Genomic DNA, 17,553 nt, shown 5'->3' with positions numbered 1-17,553 from the left:
GCTGCAGCTATTCATTTAAAACAAGATGCCAGACTTGGCTGTGAGATAAATGACTAGTTAATCTGTTTTTCTTTAATTGAGCTGGCTGAAGCAGGAATGTTGGAAGGATACCGAGGTCTGCTCCTCTCCAATTTTGATTCGAACATTTGAAATTAATAGGCAGGGACAGACCAACTGACCCATTCATCCTTCCTCGCAATTACAGTGGCAAGCGCATCCTGACTCCGAATGTTAAACATTAAATCACGAGTGTGTTTATTTTTAGATCTTCAGAGGCAAATTCATTTGCTCTGTGGGGTATATTGGCCATATCCGGCTCCCCTCCGTTACTGGTTTTACATTTTTCACAGTCAGTTATGGGGGGATTTCTTTAACATGCTTTTCTGGCTCCGTCTCCCTTTCCCTCCAACCTTTAATGTTGTTGGGACTTTGACAGGGAAATAGATTCAACATATGTTCAGTGAAAATCAAGCACGGGTTTTGAAAGCTGAGAGATTTTGTGCAGTTGACAAGTTATAATCTATGAGACATGGGAGAAAGAGTTCAGGAAACTTTAAATTCAGTTGATGTAACTTCTTAAAAATGTGATCTAATCCTCACCTGACTAACTCCCTCCCTCCCAAAACCCCAGCTCCCCCCAGTACAAAACACTGAGGAATTCTGATTGATTTAAAAACTCCTCAACTTTACTAATTGAGACAGCTTCTAAACCTGACCTGGAGCAGGAATGTACTTCGCCTTAGAAAAAACCATCTCACTCCCTACATTTGGCATTCCGTAGCGGATCACTCCCAAGTTAGTTTAGTTGATACATATCATCTGTAGCATCTCTCCAGCTTTCAATGGAAGGTCATTGGCTATTAGCCCTACTTTTCTTCATCTACCCGCTGAGTGTTTCCTGCATTTCCAGCCTGTCTTTTTGATATACAGCATCTGCTGAACTCAGGTTCTTCTCTTTAACTAGAACTTAGTTTTGGCCGCAGCGAGGAATAATTATCATTGTGACTGATAATATTACTGTGAATCTGCTTGGCATCCATTTTTAAAACTGTGTCAAAAGTTGCTGCACAAGTGCATGTTTTAGAGAAAGCACATGCAGTGATGATAGCAAGGGATAGATCTTGGGGGATCTAAATTATATAATCATATTGTAAGGATAGAGTGGGGAACTGAGACCTCAATCGAGGCTTGCCCGTCAGAGAACTGCCATTGACTTGATGGGCTGAATAGCCTCCTGTACAGTGGGTCACTACTTCTGCATGAGCTAGTTGGTTCAACTGATTAATTGCTGCGCAAACAGAAATGTTTTAATAGTTTTCCTCCATCTGGCCCAGCTGTGGATCATGGATTGAACATTTATGTTTAAACTTAGATGGCTGCCTGTGAATTTTTACAGTGCCATTCATGTCCTTGGGTATCCTAAAACACATCAGTGGCAATAAATCACTTTTTGATGTGTAATATTGTTTGTTTTGCGGCAGCCAGGTTGCATGCAAGGTTCTGCCAATCCTAGTGATATAAATGACCAATTCATCAGGTTTTTATGGAGTTCATTTAAGGGATAAATGTCAGTCAAAAATGTGGGTGAATTATTCACATTGTCATTGGTTTTCAAGTTAGTTTAACCGGTAATCTGAAAATGGCTGTCCTGACAGCGCAGCACTCTCTCAGCACTGCATTGTGGTGTTAGCTTAGAAACATAGGAAATAGTTGCAGGAATAAGTCACATGGCCCTTCAAGCCTGCATCACCATTTAAGATCATCATGGCTGATCATGCAATCTCGGTGCCCCAGTTCCACTTTCTCTCCATAACCCTTGATCCCTTTAGCCGCAAGGGCCATATCCAACTACCTGTTTAATGTATCTAATGAACTGATCCTAACAGCTTCCTGTGGGAGAGAATTCCATTGGTTCCCACTCTGAGTGAAGAAATTCTTCCTCATTTCAGTCCTGAAAGGCTTACCCCTTAAACCATGACACCTAGTTCTGGACTTCCCCAACATCCAGACATTCTTCCCTTATGTAGCCTGTCCAGTCCCATCAGGATTTTATATATTTCTATGTGATCACCCCCTCATTCTTCTGAATTCCAGTCAGTATAAGCTCAGGCGATCCAGTCATTCCTCCTGTGACTTGGATTGTGTGATCAAATCTGTGTAGTGGGATTTGAACATGTGATCTTCAGGGATGAGCAAAGCTGCTACATCTGGGTTGTCCTGATACAACTCTCTACATTCAGTGCAAAAGTAGGAATGATATGTAGTTACAAGGATAGTACTGTCATTGTAAAAATCTGGAGATGCTTGAGGCTAATTAATACGAACGTAGCAAAGGGAAGGATAAACACACTACTGCAAAGATGAATTTTGAGGAAGCATTTTTAACATGAGCGGTATGAGACTAGGAAATAAGGAGTGGATTAACAGAGAGCTGCACCGTGTGGTGTCAGCTAGTTTGCGATGCAGGGTGAAGCCAACAACATGGGTTCAGTTCCAACACTGGCTGACGTTCTCATGACAGTTACACCTTCTGACCCTGGCTCCTCGCCTGAGGTATGGTGATCCTCATGTTAAACTTGCCACTAGTCATCTCTTTCTCTAATAAGAGAGTAGCATTGTGATCCAGTAGGAGGACTATGGCAACTTTACCTTTACAAGGCAGTGGGTAGCAATGAAATGTGAGGCTGGATGAACACAGCAGGCCCAGCAGCATCTCAGGAGCACAAAAGCTGACGCTTCGGGCCTGGACCCTTCTTCAGGCCCGAAGCGGCAGGGTTTGTGCTCCTGAGATGCTGCTGGGCCTGCTGTGTTCATCCAGCCTCACATTTCATTATCTTGGATTCTCCAGCATCTGCAGTTCCCATTATCAGTGGGTAGCAATGTTGCGTCTGAGTCATAAGATTCCGAGTTCCAGACCGACAGTGGGGCTCCAGCACTAAAATCAAGACTGACATGCTCTGCAAAATGCTGAGGGTGGGCGGTGCTGTTGGAATTGGTGTTTTTCAGATGGACCTTGAATTGAAGCTCTGTCTATCTTGTGTTCCTGAAAGATTTTGTGGCCCTATCTTGATGAAGAGCAGAGAAGTTCTGCAGTAGCACCCTGACTGATCAACATCACTGATTAAATTAAGTGTGGAGCTGGATGAACACAGCAGCATCTTAGGAGCACAAAAGCTGACGTTTCAGGCCTAGACCCTTCATCAGACAATTGTCCGGTCATTATCATGTTGCTGCTTGTGGGAGCTGTTGTCCATAAATTTGCAACATTATAGTGGTGGCTACCATTTAAAAATTTGAGATGCCCTCTAGTCATGGAAAGTACTGTGAATGGAAATCGTAGAGTCTTTCGGTACGGAAGAGGCCCATTAAATTCATACTGCTAAATCTGCACTAGTCTCACTTACCAGCATTCGGCCCATAGCCTTGAATGTTATGACACTCAGTGTGTTTATTCAGGTACTTAAAGTTTGTGAGGTTTCTCAAATGTGTCTGCCTTGCTTTTTAATTCTGCCACCATGATGAAGCACACACACAAGACATCTTGCAGTGTTTATAATTCTGAAATTGTACCTCTGACATCACCATGCCAATGCTTTCTTGGCCAGCTTTTCACCATGCTGCTTTAGTCAACAAGCTCTTCCAAATCTCTGCTGACCGTTTTCTTAAATCATGGCAAGTTCTGTTTATTCACCACTCCTTGTGCTTGCTGACTAAAGTAGCTTCTGATCCGGCAATACCCAAACCTTTAGCTTCCAGACCTTGTGTTCAAATCTCTTCGTGACCTTGCCCCACCCTCGTTCCACAACTTAGTTCCATAACTTCATTCCAGCAGCCGTCCGAAAACTTTGCGTTCCTCAACTCTTCCTGTTCCTTGATTTTAAGATCACTGGTACATGTGCTTTCAGCTGCCTGGGCCTCACTCTGTAGTTCTCTTTGGAAACCTCTCCACCACTCTCACGTCATTTGTGACGCTCCCTCAGATAGAACTGTGACCAAACTTTTGGACACCTATCTTGAATGTGCTAATGTGGCTTGGTATCGCATTTTATTTGATAACTGCTCTTGTAAAGTACCTTGGCACATTCAACTGTGTTAAAAGTGAATAAGTGAAAATTGCTTGTGTTGAAAGTATGTTTTTAGAAATATTTTATTCGTATAGCTGCTTCTGTCAGTAATTATCCTTTCAAACTTGGTTAGCAACACGAGCACAGAAGCGAGGCAGATTAATTTTGCTTGCTGTTGTCATCTCTTGGCATTAGAACCACTTTATTTTGTTAATTCCAATTCCCAATATTCCCATCTTACATGTCTATAGAAACATTTCACGAAATTTCTTGAAAAGGTAGAATCTCACAGAGCTAATGTGAATTGTTGAATTTTTTTGGGTATGAACCAATGATCGTAGGCTGTGCATTGTTTCACATTGCCATAAGCATTAACCTTCTCCCCTCTTCTTTTTCTCCACAGTTTGTCAAAGCATAGATATTCGAAACAACATTACACACTTGCAGCAGCTGAGAAACTGCACTGTCATCGAGGGAAGTCTGCAGATCCTGCTGATGTTTGGCACCAAACCCGAGGATTTCCGTGGTCTGAGCTTCCCAGAGCTCACAATGATCACGGATTACCTGCTCCTCTTCCGCGTCTACGGCCTGGAGAGCTTGAAAGATCTCTTCCCGAACTTGACTGTGATCCGTGGGACGAGGCTCTTCTTCAACTATGCTCTGGTGATATTTGAGATGCTGCACTTCAAGGAGATTGGTCTGTACAACCTTGTGAACATCACCCGGGGCGCAGTGAGGATTGAGAAGAACCCAGAGCTCTGCTACCTGTCCACTCTTGACTGGTCGAAGATTCTGGACTCGGTGGAGGACAATTACATAAAGTCGAATAAAGATGACAGAGAGTGCGGTGACGTGTGTCCAGGCGCCTTAAGGGGGAAAAGCAACTGTGCCCAGACTGTATTCAACGATCAGTTTAACCATCGATGTTGGACAAGTGAACACTGCCAAAGAGGTAGGATGATGTGACTAAATCCACGAGTGGCTACAAAAGGATGCTGGAAAACATTTACTTGTTTATTTATTTTTTTCTCTGCTGGGGTTACAGCAGAGCTTCCTAACCTGTGACCCCTGCCTGCCTCCACCACCCCACCCCCCCTCCTGGAGGTCACGAGCTCAGAGGCAGTAGTGGCTGCTACACAACTCAAACAGCACTTTGATGTCTGTAAAGCCTCTTTAAATGTTGATGATTTTGTTTTCCTGCTGAGTGTGTCCTAATGGATTGCTCTGTGAGGCCCAGTTGCTGCTGCAGAGAAACCTCTTGGTGGTGGTTTTGTTTTCCAAGGAATCCTGCCTCCTTTTCGCCCCTCCTTATGCTCAACCCCTGAAGTCTTCCATTACTTAACAACATACTTACTTACAAAAAAAAAGACTTTCAGTGGTGTCTCAGAAAGTTTGAAGTTTTTAAAATGAGATTACACTGTGAGAGATTTTGGGAAGCTCTGATTTGCCGTATTCCAGACAATACCTTCAATACTCCCACCTCCATGTGTATAGTTGCATTATTTGGCATGGCTTAACTTTCCTCGACTAAGCTCTCAGATTTCTGTGCCTGCTTTCATGTGATAAAGTGTATTAGGCTAAGGATGGCAGATTTTTTTTGTTGATTAAGGTTATCAAAGGATATGTGTCAGTGGAGAGGAAGGGGAATTTGGAAGGGTATGTGTCAGTCATGGTGTAATTCACTGCTTCTGAATCCTGGAATTAGTGAAAAGATCAAATTCTGCACCACTGCACGCAACTAGCAGACAGTGTGTGGTCCATACGGCCACATGTGGACAAGCTGTTCCACTGCTGAAGGCATCACAGCTGACAGTGGTGCTCTGCTTTCTCACGGTGGCATTTTCCAGCTGGGTTCAGTGGGCAATGATCAAGAATGATTATGATATTTACTCATTGCTTGTCCAGCATGTGACTGTCAGGAGTTTGATTAACTTTGCAATTAACGCAACTGGTCCCTCCACTGAGCTGATAAAAGTAACAGCTGATATACATTTGCTGCTTTGCCTATCGCATCTGGGGAAACTAGAGATGGAACTGGTGGAGATGTGGGTGTGGGCTGACTTGCTGTCTTTTTGTTTGACTCAGCATTGGTATGGGTGGAGCTCACTGTGTGTGTGTGTGTGTGTGTGTGTGTGTGTGTGTGTGTGTGTGTGTGTGTGTGTGCGTGCGCGTGCGCGCGCTCCACTAATGTGGGTTTGTTTTCATTTGCAGCCTTTGCTAAACACAAGATAAGTATTTGCATCTCAAATGTTTCATATTAGCAGCATTGGGATTTCAAATTGAAATGGAAGAATTCAAAAGAGATACATTGTTCTGACGTAGTACTAGTTTGCATTGAAAGAAAAGAAGTTATTGTGTAATTACTTTCTTTCACATCTTTAGCATGTTCCAGAATCCCATAAATTATTTTTAAACCATACAGTAAAGCTACCATAATCCCAGTGGACCATTAGAGTTGTTCTCTCAGTCGAGAGAGAGAGAGAGAGAGACACTGGCGGTGGTTTAACCTGAGGGTCACCATCCGTGTAAAAAATGCTGGTGACTTAGAGAAAGATCCCAGAAAAGGAATGGGATAAATGGCTGTCCTAATATGCATTTTATTTTTGGCAAGATGTTGTTGAGAGATTAATGTTGACTGACAATGGGAAGATACTTCTCCTTTTCAAATAACGCAAATTGATCTTTTGCATTCACTCATGGAGATGAGAGTTTGCTCCCGATAATTGTTCAATGTTTAGTCCCATCTGCAAAACCTCGGAAGTGGGACAGTTCATGTTTGTATTGACAAGATACCTTCGTGCCAATAAATGATCATCTCTGACATGAGGAAACATAACATTTGGTGATTTTCTAGTTGCTCTGTCTCCTGCCTTGAGCATTCTGAGACCATCAAAAGGCAGAAACCTAACTGGACCATCCCATAAATGCTGTGGCTGCTATAGATCAAACATTTCATATTTTGTGGTGACTGTGGCCTCTGAATCTCCAAAGACTGTTGACCAGCTACGAGACCCAAGTCAGCCATATGATGGAATGCTACTCACTTGCCTGGATGAGTGCAGCTCCAACCACACTCAAGAAAAATGACACCACCCAGGACAAAGGAGCTAGCTTGACTGGCACCATGTCCACAAATATTTGCTGTCTTCTCAATGAATGCTCAGCAACCATGACAGCATGTGTTATCTATAAGGTGCACTGCAGAAATTCATCAAGGCTTCTGAGACAGCATCCTCTTAATCCCAGGACCATAGTTATCAAGAAGGAAAAGGGCAGGAGATGCATGGGAGCACCATCATCTGCAAGTTAAGCCACACACCATCCTGACTTGGAAACATGTCACCGTTCCTTCAGTGTGGCTGGTGAGATCGGTACCTAACAATGTGGGGTGTACCTACACCCCAAGGACTACAGCTGTTCAAATGGACAACTCATCAGTACCTTCTCCAGGGTAATTAGATTTTGGCAGTAAATGCTGGCTGAGCCGATGATCCCCATATCAAGTGAAAGACTAGATAAACAAGGCACAAGTCCAGAGTTTGATGGAACGCTCTCAGTCGGTCAGGGTGTTTGCAGCTCTAACAGAACTCGAAATTTGGTTATATCCATGACAAAACAGGCTGATAAAATAATGTTTAATCAGCTGTCAGGGTATTGTGGCTACACGACAGTACAGCAAGGCTTCCTGAAAAGTGTCGTCCAAAGCAGCGCTTACAATACAAGGGGAGCAGGTGCATTAATAAATACAATTTCCTCTCCAATCCACATTCCACTTAGACATGAACCGTCATTCCATTGACATCGCTAGATCAAAATCCTGGGTGATCCTACTAACCAACGACACCCTGAGACCATTATCACCAAACAGAATGTGGCAACCTGAGAGAGCCCACTATTTAGTCTGTCACACAAACCAGCCTTCCTTCCATCGATAACAAAATGTGAGGCTCGATGAACACAGCAGGCCCAGCAGCATCTCAGGAGCACAAAAACTGACGTTTCAGGCCTAGACGCTTCATCAGAGATGGGGATGGGGTGAGAGTTCTGGAATAAGTAGGGAGAGAGGGGGAGGCGGACCAAAGATGGAGAGAAAAGAAGATAGGTGGAGAGGAGAGTATAGGTGGGGAGGTAGGGAGGGGATAGGTCATTCCAGGGAAGACGGACAAGTCAAGGAGGTGGGATGAGGTTAGTAGGTAGGAGATGGAGGTGCGGCTTGGGGTGGGAGGAAGGGATGGGTGAGAGGAAGAACAGGTTAGGGAGGCAGAGACAGGTTGGACTGGTTTTGGGATGCAGTGGGTGGAGGGGAAGAGCTGGGCTGGTTGTGTGGTACAGTGGGGGAAGGGGACAAACTGGGCTGGTTTTGGGATGCGGTAGGGGAAGGGGAGATTTTGAAGCTGGTGAAGTCCACATTGATACCATTGGGCTGCAGGGTTCCCAAGGGGAATATGAGTTGCTGTTCCTGCAACCCTCGGGTGGCATCATTGTGGCACTGCAGGAGGCCCATGATGGGCATGTCATCTAAAGAATGGGAGGGGGAGTGGAAATGGTCCTTCCATTGACCCTGCCTATACTTCCCACTGCCTCGGGCAAGTATTTAACATAATCAAGATCCTTCCCATCCAGTTATTGTCCCTTCCACTCATTTCCACTAGACGGAAGACACAGAAGTTTGAAAATACATTCCAACAGATTCAAGAACACCTTCTTCCCATTGTTATCAGACTTATGAATGGACCTGTCATATATTTGAGTTGATCTTTCTCTGCACCTTCTCTGTATCAATATATTCAGCATTCTGTTCTGTTCTTCTGATGTAAGGTATGATTTGCCTGTTTAGCAAAACAATACATTCCACTGTATCTCGGTACATGTGACAATAATAAATCAAATCAGAAACTGTGCTGGACAACAAATTTTGGCCAAACAAGTGAAACATCCCCAAGACTATTGTATGAAGCACCTGAAATCTTAACTGAGAGAGCACATCTCTCCCTTTGCAACAATCCCTTGTCTCCCACTTTGGTGCTACACTTGAGTTGCACACGCAAAAGTTCCTCCAAGAGAGCTTCAACCCATGACCTTTTGGGTCGCGTAAGAGCGCCACTGATCACACTGACCGTTCTGCTGCGGCCATTTTATGGACTCTGTTGATGGTGTGTGACCATATTGTCAGCTTTGGCTTGTAGCGAAATTGTTGCCTTGGCAATGTAGAAATGACGGCATGACTCTAGATATTGTGAGCTGATCAGAGCCCAACTGCTTCAGTCCCTTGCTGCTTGGTTCGCTGTCCCGTGGCAGTTAGCCCGTCCGCTGAGAGATGTCCCGCGCCAGTTAGCCCGACTGCTCGGAGATGTCCCGTGCCAGTTAACCCGTCCACTGAAAGATAACCCGTGTCGGTTAGCCCGACTGCTGGGAGCTGTCCCACGCCAGTTAGCCCGACCGCTGAAAGCTGTCCTGCGCCAGTCAGCCCGACCGTTGAGAGATGTCCTGCGCCGGCTAGCCTGAACGCTGAGAGATATCCTGCGCCGGTTAGTCCCACTGCTGAGAGATACCCTGCGCCGGTTAGCCCGACTGCTCGGAGATGTCCCGCGCTGGCTAGCCTGACGGCTGAGAGAGTCCTGCGCCAGTTAGCCCGAACACTGAGAGATGCCCCGCGCTGGTTAGCCTGACCACTCGGAGATGTCCCGCGCCGGCTATTCCGACTGCTCGGAGATGTCCCGTGACAGTTAGTCCGACAGCTTGGAGATGTCCCGCGCCGGCTATTCTGACCGCTCGGAGATGTCCCGCGGCGGTTAGCCCGTCCACTGAGAGATGTCCCGCAGCGGTTAGCCCGTCCACTGAGAGATGTCCCGCGGCGGTTAGCCCGTCCGTTGAGAGATGTCCCGCGGCGGTTAGCCCGTCCACTGAGAGATGTCCCGCGGCGGTTAGCCCGTCCACTGAGAGATGTCCCGCGGCGGTTAGCCCGTCCGTTGAGAGATGTCCCGCGGCGGTTAGCCCGTCCACTGAGAGATGTCCCGCGGCGGTTAGCCCGTCCGTTGAGAGATGTCCCGCGGCGGTTAGCCCGTCCGTTGAGAGATGTCCCGCGGCGGTTAGCCCGTCCGTTGAGAGATGTCCCGCGGCGGTTAGCCCGTCCGCTGAGAGATGTCCCGCGGCGGTTAGCCCGTCCGCTGAGAGATGTCCCGCGGCGGTTAGCCCGTCCGCTGAGAGATGTCCCGCGGCGGTTAGCCCGTCCGCTGAGAGATGTCCCGCGGCGGTTAGCCCGTCCGCTGAGAGATGTCCCGCGGCGGTTAGCCCGTCCGCTGAGAGATGTCCCGCGGCGGTTAGCCCGTCCGCTGAGAGATGTCCCGCGGCGGTTAGCCCGTCCGCTGAGAGATGTCCCGCGGCGGTTAGCCCGTCCGCTGAGAGATGTCCCGCGGCGGTTAGCCCGTCCGCTGAGAGATGTCCCGCGGCGGTTCGCCCGACCGCTGGGAGATGTCCCGCGCCGGTTAGCCTGACCGCTGGGAGATGTCCCGCGGCAGCTAGCCTGACCGGTCAGATGTCCCACTCCTGAAGCCCGACCACTGAGAGGTGTCCCGACGCTATGTGGTGTCAAGTTGGGTATACATGTACAGTCTTGGTCCTTATTGGGCACTCGTAAACTTTAGAGGAGCGTTTTGCCTTGAAAGAGAGTGCATACTTATAAAAGTGATTGCATCCTGTGTCTGTTCTGATATTTAACCACAATAGATCGGGGTCCTGAGTTGGTGGCAGAGGCAGAATCCTGCTCAAAGTCTCATGCATCACTTGTGATTTACATGTGCTGCTGTGTGGGCACTCAGATTTTTTTTAAGAGGGTATTTGAGGGGAGGTGGTAATTTGAGAACTGGCAAATGCTTCTCCTTGCATAACCTGTTGCTGTTGGAGGAAGGAAGCCCACTCTGCAACTCCCCCTCCTAGCCTCTGGTAACAGCTTATTGCACAAGGCTCTGGCTTAGAGAGAAACTGTTGTTCCATCACTGGCCCACGTGATTTCTAGCATGTTTTTCAGTCAGTGAGGTTTATGTAACCATATAATAATGTGTTCAACTGATGGGCTAGTTTTTTTTTGAAGCCACGTATATAGCTTGGATAGCATATAATGAATAGACCATGGAGGAGGGGAAGGCTGCCTCACAACAAAGGAAATTAAAGGCAGATTATCCATGTGCTGTCAATTAAAGCCATGTTGCTTTATTTGCTATTGACAATATTGAACTAGTAAGTCCTTTTAATCATGCTACAGTTGTAGTTACGTTTCAGATTTCTTCTCTTTGTTTTCCTTTGGGTGGAGATGAAGCACAAGTTTAAAAAAAAACCCTGCATTTTTTTGTTGAAAATCACTGGAATTCCTAAAATGCTTAAGAGAGCAGGGTCCCCCTTGAAACTGCAGCTCCGAATCTGGTGTTCGCTGCTGTTAGTATTTCCTTGCAACTTGAAAGTCCACTGTTGTGCCACAGGATCAGGGTGTAGCATGAGAGAACTGTGCAAGTTATACTCTGCACCAGATTGCATGCACTTTGAGCATGTTATGTGCTTATTCCTGCCTTTGAATGCTTCTTCTTTCGGTGGGTGTGAGGTTTGGATGGGAAGAAAGACAGCCCAAAGGGGCCAGGAGGATTGCTTAAAGCCTGACAATCCTACGTCAGATTAGTGCTGTACGCAGAAGGAACCTTTTTGTGTCTGTCTTGTCTGTCTCTGCCTGGCTGCCTGCTTGTGTCTCTGCCTGCCTGTCCTTCTGTCACTCTGTCCGTTAAAGAGAGAAACAGATCAGGGCGTGACTGCAAAGTTACATTGACATTTATGCCATTAATTTTTAGGAGTGCAAGATTAACAAATGACTGACCCATAATCACGAAGCACTCCATAAGCACAGAATACAAGACTCTTTTACTGAACAGGCAGAATGGAGAACATCTTTTATTGCAATGAAGTAAAATGGTCTGAATAAGACTGTGACACTTCGATTGCACAGAAAACAACATGGGAGTTCTGCCAGACTTGAACTGGGTAAAGGGGTGGTGTTGACTCTCACTATTCTTTAAACCGCTCTTCTGGTATCCTGCTGTAGCACTATCAGCTGATTAACAGCAGTAGTTCGACAGTTAACATTTCATCAGCTGTTTTATTCCCCCTTCACCATGTTGTGGAGGTGTCAGACCATCACATTTATGGCACAATGTCTATGCCACACGTTGCTTCCATTTGTAGCTCCCCTCCTGGCATTTTTATTTTACCCAATAAGTTTCTTTTGTTGCAAACTTCTCATTCTTCAATTGAAAAATATTTTAAAAAGTCCTATGATTCTGTAAGGTCTGTCAAAATTCAAAATGCTTCATATGCTACCATTTATTTGCAAGTTCTGTGATTTCTCTTGCGTGGGCTGACACGGCAACCATTTTGTGCACAGCTCCATACCACAAACAGCAATGACATGAATGCCTTGATCTGTTTCTAGTGGTGTTGGCTGAAGAAAGAATGTGTGGCCAGGGTGCCTGAAAATCCCTCTTGCTTCTTTTTCGAAAAAAATTGTAAGCGGGTACATCAGCATTCACCTGAATCAACTGGAATAGACAGATGGGGCCCCAGACAATAGTCTCTAGTCTGAGGTCGGCAGCAAAGCAGCAAGAAGCACATCAGTGTTGCGCTGGGTTACTTGGTGTTTTGTACGTTATATGTCCTTTGAGCCTAAGTGGGCACTCATTTTATAAAATGAGCAGTTTACTACGCTGTTTGGGTAATGCATTATTTATTGCTTGTTTGCAGTGAAGGTTAGTGCTGGTGACTGTCTGTTAGCTGGCCAACTTTTATGATTGGTTTACCATAAATCAAAGCACCAGCGATTTTATTTTCTTCTCATTGTTGGGCTGATGGCTGTTCCTCGGGGTGCTTCCAGACTCCCTGGGTATTGGTTTTAAAGGGAAAAGCTCTCTTTTTGCACACTATGAAACAAAGACTAATATTGCATTAGTAAAACTTGTCCCAGATTCAAGTAGCATAGTAGACAGAAATTTTAACTATTTGTGAGCTAATATGTACAGTAGATTTCGTGTTACAGTGGAGCTTATCAAGAGCAAAGGTACAATTGGCAATCATTTATAATTTAAGGCTGCAAAGCTAATGCTCCAGAAGGGAAACTTACTGGGTAGAGATTGCTTATTGGATAATAATTTTGGAATAATGCATTTATTGTTTCTGCGTTAAAATCTAGCAACTCTCCACCAATCGGCCTTTTTGGATCCTTCATTGTTGCAGACCAGATTGTATAAGGGGAGGGCCATCTTCTCTCAAGCAACTAAAAATAAATCTCCACAAAATACATGAGTTTCAGTAAAACAATGCAATCAGGAATATTTGTGATCTCCAAAAAACAACTCAACATTATTAATGGAGAGAAAGCAGAGTTATTGTTTCTGGTCCTGTGACCCTTCCTGAGAACCCACCTCTGAGGAAGAGTCACTGGGTCCAAAATGTTAATTGCGTGTTTTCTTTCCACAGGTGCTGCCAGATCTAGGTTTTTCCAGCAGTTTCTGTTTTTGGTTTCTGATTTCCAGCACTTGCAGTTGTTTGGTTTTGTTTTTTAACATTATTACAATCCAACAAGTCCACATCACTTGTCTGAACACCTTCACCTCAGGCTGGAATGCATGTAAATCCCAAGCCACTTTGCTCCTTGAACAGTTAAGAAGCCGAGTTGCAATGATACACATAGTGTTGGCTTGTTCAGTTGAGTGACCTGTGATTGGATGGCCAAGATTTATGAAGAATGGAGAGAACTGGAGAGGCAAACTTAATAAAAAGTAAACTAAATTAGAAATAGGAGCTTTGTAGAGTTATCAGAAATGAACTAGATAAAGAGCCAGATCTAAACAGATGGATAATGTCAAAAAAAAACAGTTTGAAGAGACAGTGTAATGGTAAGGTCGCTGGACTGGTAATCCAGAACCCAGACTCAGGTTCACTAATGTCCCTTTAGGGAAGGAAATGTGCTGTCTTTCCCTGATCTGGCCTACATGTGACTCCAGACTCAGTAATGGGATTGACTCTGAACTGCCCTTTGGGCAATTAGGAATGGATAACAAATGTTGGCCTAGCCAGCAATATTCCTAACCCTAGTGAACAGCTAAGTAGAAATATGACTGGCATTTTGGTGTGTGTGGATCAGAGTTAGAGGTTCTGGGAGAAATGAGTGGAACAGCTCAAGTAGCATAAGTGGGCAAACTTTTGTAATTGAAATTATCTCCATTGTATCCTGAAGCTCAAAATAGATTAGAGCAGGAAACAATTTGGGTATTATGCTGCTTATAAAATCTTCATTTGTTGAACAGATGATGATATTAAACGTGACTGTTGGACACTTCCAGTGTAGTGCAGAGCTTTCTGTAGATGTTTAGTTGCTTGTTGGTTTATAAGTTGATGTTCTTCTGCATTTCGGGGCACAGCCCTTCAGCATGCGTAGCCATACTCCTATCTATTCTCGGCTTGCTTTTCTCAATGGTTAGCAGCATTGTGCAGTAAGGAGCTGGTAATTTTGATTTGTTTGAAGATGGCTAGTGAACGTTCCTCCTCCTACTCTCTGACATAATTTATTTAAGAATTACCTGAATATTAATTACCTGAAGAGAAGTTGAGAGCCTATTTTTATCAATGCAATATTTTTTAAAAATGCCTTGGGATTCTGCAGGTAGAGCTTTAGAATGTTTAAAATAAAATTGAGCTTGTTCACTGAATTGATTAAATGTTAAACATCAAGCTCAAAAGTTACAAGTTCAAGGGTGCAAGTTATTTCAACTTGGCTGACTCTCTAATGGGAATATTATTCTTCCCTCTGAATAGACACTCGTCCTGTTTAAGTTTTGGTCCTTTCACTGCAGTGGCTTCCATTTGGTGAGCAGTGATTTCTTTTTCCACTGGGTACTGGGATCTGAATTTTTTAAAAGTCTGCATTGGATGGAGAAGCACCATGCAAATTGGTGTCAGTAATTTCTCACGTTACTTTCCTTTGTGTGCTAAATTTAAAAACACCTGCGTAGTCATAGAATGGCACTGAGGATAGCTTAGGATTCTCAGATGTCCCTTGTTGTTGATGGCGAGCAGTTGCGACACTGCACGCAGTGTGTGGGCCATTGGGTGCCGCACTCCTTTGAGTTAATTTGCCTTTAAGTGAAGAATTTTGAAGAACTGAAAATGGCAGCTTGGCCATCTAGTGCCCTGTCTTATGTTCCATTCAAGTACAATGGCTGTTGCTTTGCTAAGATGTTGTCCATGTTATTTTTGGAGTGGTTTGTAATAATAATGACTCCATCAGCTTGTGTAAGGTAATAGTGCACATGAAATCATAGAATGGTTATGGCTTAGAAAGAGGTCATTCTGTCCGTCACCTTTGTGTCGGCTGTCTGCAAGACTAACTCACCTAGCCCTGTCCCCACCTTTTGCCTGTAACCTTGCAATTTCTTTTCTCCTTAGGTAATTAATCCCATTGGCTTTGAAGTCCCCAATTGATTCTGCTTCCATTGCATTCGAGAGTGATCAAGATGAATAACACATTAGTCTGCTTTGGCTGATGATAATTGAGGCAGTAATATTGGCTAGATCACGGGGGGATTTTCACAACTGGATGCCACCCCCCCCCCCCCGCGAAAAATTGCGCCAATTGCAAGTTCTCCGATTGAAAGAAGGAAGTGGCTAATTTCGCAGTACCTATTGCAAGTGCCACCAGAATAGCAGTCAAATCTTATCCATGAGATCTTGGAAATGGGGAATGGGCCACAATTTTCTAGTCTGGTAATTCTCAAAACACTTTCCATTGAAGGATCCCTTTTCAAATGACTTCATAATCATGATTCCTGCATCTAAGTTATAATTCTTTATAATGCTCATAAAGTGAAATGAGGCATATGGAGATTATTAATAATCCCTCCCTGATGTTAAGGTGGGTCTACCCCACAGCGCATGGAATGCAACAGTTCATGAAGGCAGCTTCTTGAGAACTACTTTCTCCAGGGCAATTGGGAATGGACAATAAATTCTGGTCCAGTCACTGATGCCCACCTCCCAAAGAGTGAATAAAAAAGAATGCTTTTGAGTAGGTGAATATTTACTACCAGATATCAATGAGATGGGCATGCCTGCTTCTGGCTGCAGAACCTGTCTGTCTTATTCAGTTACAAAGTTAGCAGGAGAAACTCAGCAGGTTTAGCAGCATTTGTAAAGAGAAAGCAAAGCTATTGTTGTGGATCCAGTGCCTTTCAAGGGTTAATTCAGCTTTCTTTCCACAGATGCTACCAGATCTTTGTTCTTTGAGAAGGTGACCAAACAGGTAGATGAGAGTAAACCGGTTGATGTGGTGTATATGGACTTCAGCAAGGCGTTCGATAAGGTTCCCCACAATAGGCTATTGTACAAAATGCGGAGGAATGGGATTGTGAGAGATATAGCAGTTTGGATCGGAAATTGGCTTGCTGAAAGAAGACAGGGTGGTAGTTGATGGGAATGTTCATCCTGGAGACCAGTTACTAGTGGTGTACCACAAGGGTTGGTGTTGGGTCCACGGCTGTTTGTCATTTTTATAAATGACCTGGATGAGGGCGTAGACGGATGGGTTAGTAAATTTGCAGACGACACTAAGGTCGGTGGAGTTGTGAATAGTGACGAAGGATGCTGTAGGTTGCAGAGAGACATAGATGAGCTGCAGAGCTGGGCTGAGAGGCGGCAAATGGAGTTTAATGCAGACAAGTGTGAGGTGATGCACTTTGGTAGGAGTAACCAGAGGCAAAGTACAGGGCTAATGGTAAGATTCTTAGCACTGTAGATGAGCAGAGAGATCTCGGTGTCCATGTACACAGCTCCTTGCAAGTTACCACCCAGGTTGACAGGGCTGTTAAGAAGGCATACAGTGTTTTAGCTTTTATTAATAGAGGGATGGAGTTCCAGAACCAAGAGGTTATGGTGAAGCTGTACAAAACTCTGGTGCGGCCGCACTTGGAGTATTGTTTACAGTTCTGGTCACCGCATTATAAGAAGGATGTGGAAGCTTTGGAAAGGGTGCAGAGGAGATTTACTAGGATGTTGCCTGGTATGGAGGGAAGGTCTTACGAGGAAAGGCTGAGGGACTTGAGGCTGTTTTCCTTAGAGAGAAGAAGGCTGAGAGGTGACTTAATTGAAACATAAAATAATCAGAGGGTTAGATAGGGTGGATAGGGAGAGCCTTTTTCCTAGGATGGTGACGGCGAGCACGAGGGGCCACAGCTTTAAATTGAGGGGTAAAAGAAATAGGACAGATGTCAGAGGTAGTTTCTTTACTCAGAGTAGTAAGGGAGTGGAATGCTTTGCCTGCAACGGTAGTAGATTCGCCAACTTTAGATACATTTAAGTCGTCATTGGGCAAGCATGTGGACGTACATGGAATAGTGTAGGTTAGATGGGCTTGAGGTCGGTATGACTGGTCGGCACAACATCGAGGGCCAAAGGGCCT

At 44.9% G+C, this 17,553-nt stretch overlaps 1 protein-coding gene across 2 annotated transcripts in view; it reads left to right on the top strand.

Annotated features, from left to right (window-relative positions):
- The window catches only part of LOC125465635 (insulin receptor-like), a 269,756-nt gene that overhangs the window by 38,777 nt on the left and 213,426 nt on the right, over positions 1 to 17,553 (top strand). For both annotated transcript variants that reach the window (XM_059638575.1, XM_059638574.1), the window contains exon 2: positions 4,468 to 5,016. In XM_059638575.1, coding sequence (XP_059494558.1) covers positions 4,468 to 5,016 — 549 coding nt within the window. The remainder of the gene's footprint in view (positions 1 to 4,467; positions 5,017 to 17,553) is intronic.

Source organism: Stegostoma tigrinum, chromosome 30 (assembly GCF_030684315.1).
Source record: "Stegostoma tigrinum isolate sSteTig4 chromosome 30, sSteTig4.hap1, whole genome shotgun sequence".
In the NCBI taxonomy this organism is placed as follows: Eukaryota; Metazoa; Chordata; class Chondrichthyes; order Orectolobiformes; family Stegostomatidae; genus Stegostoma; species Stegostoma tigrinum.
Note: the sequence above shows the minus strand (reverse complement) of the source record. Positions and strands in the feature narration are given on the sequence as shown.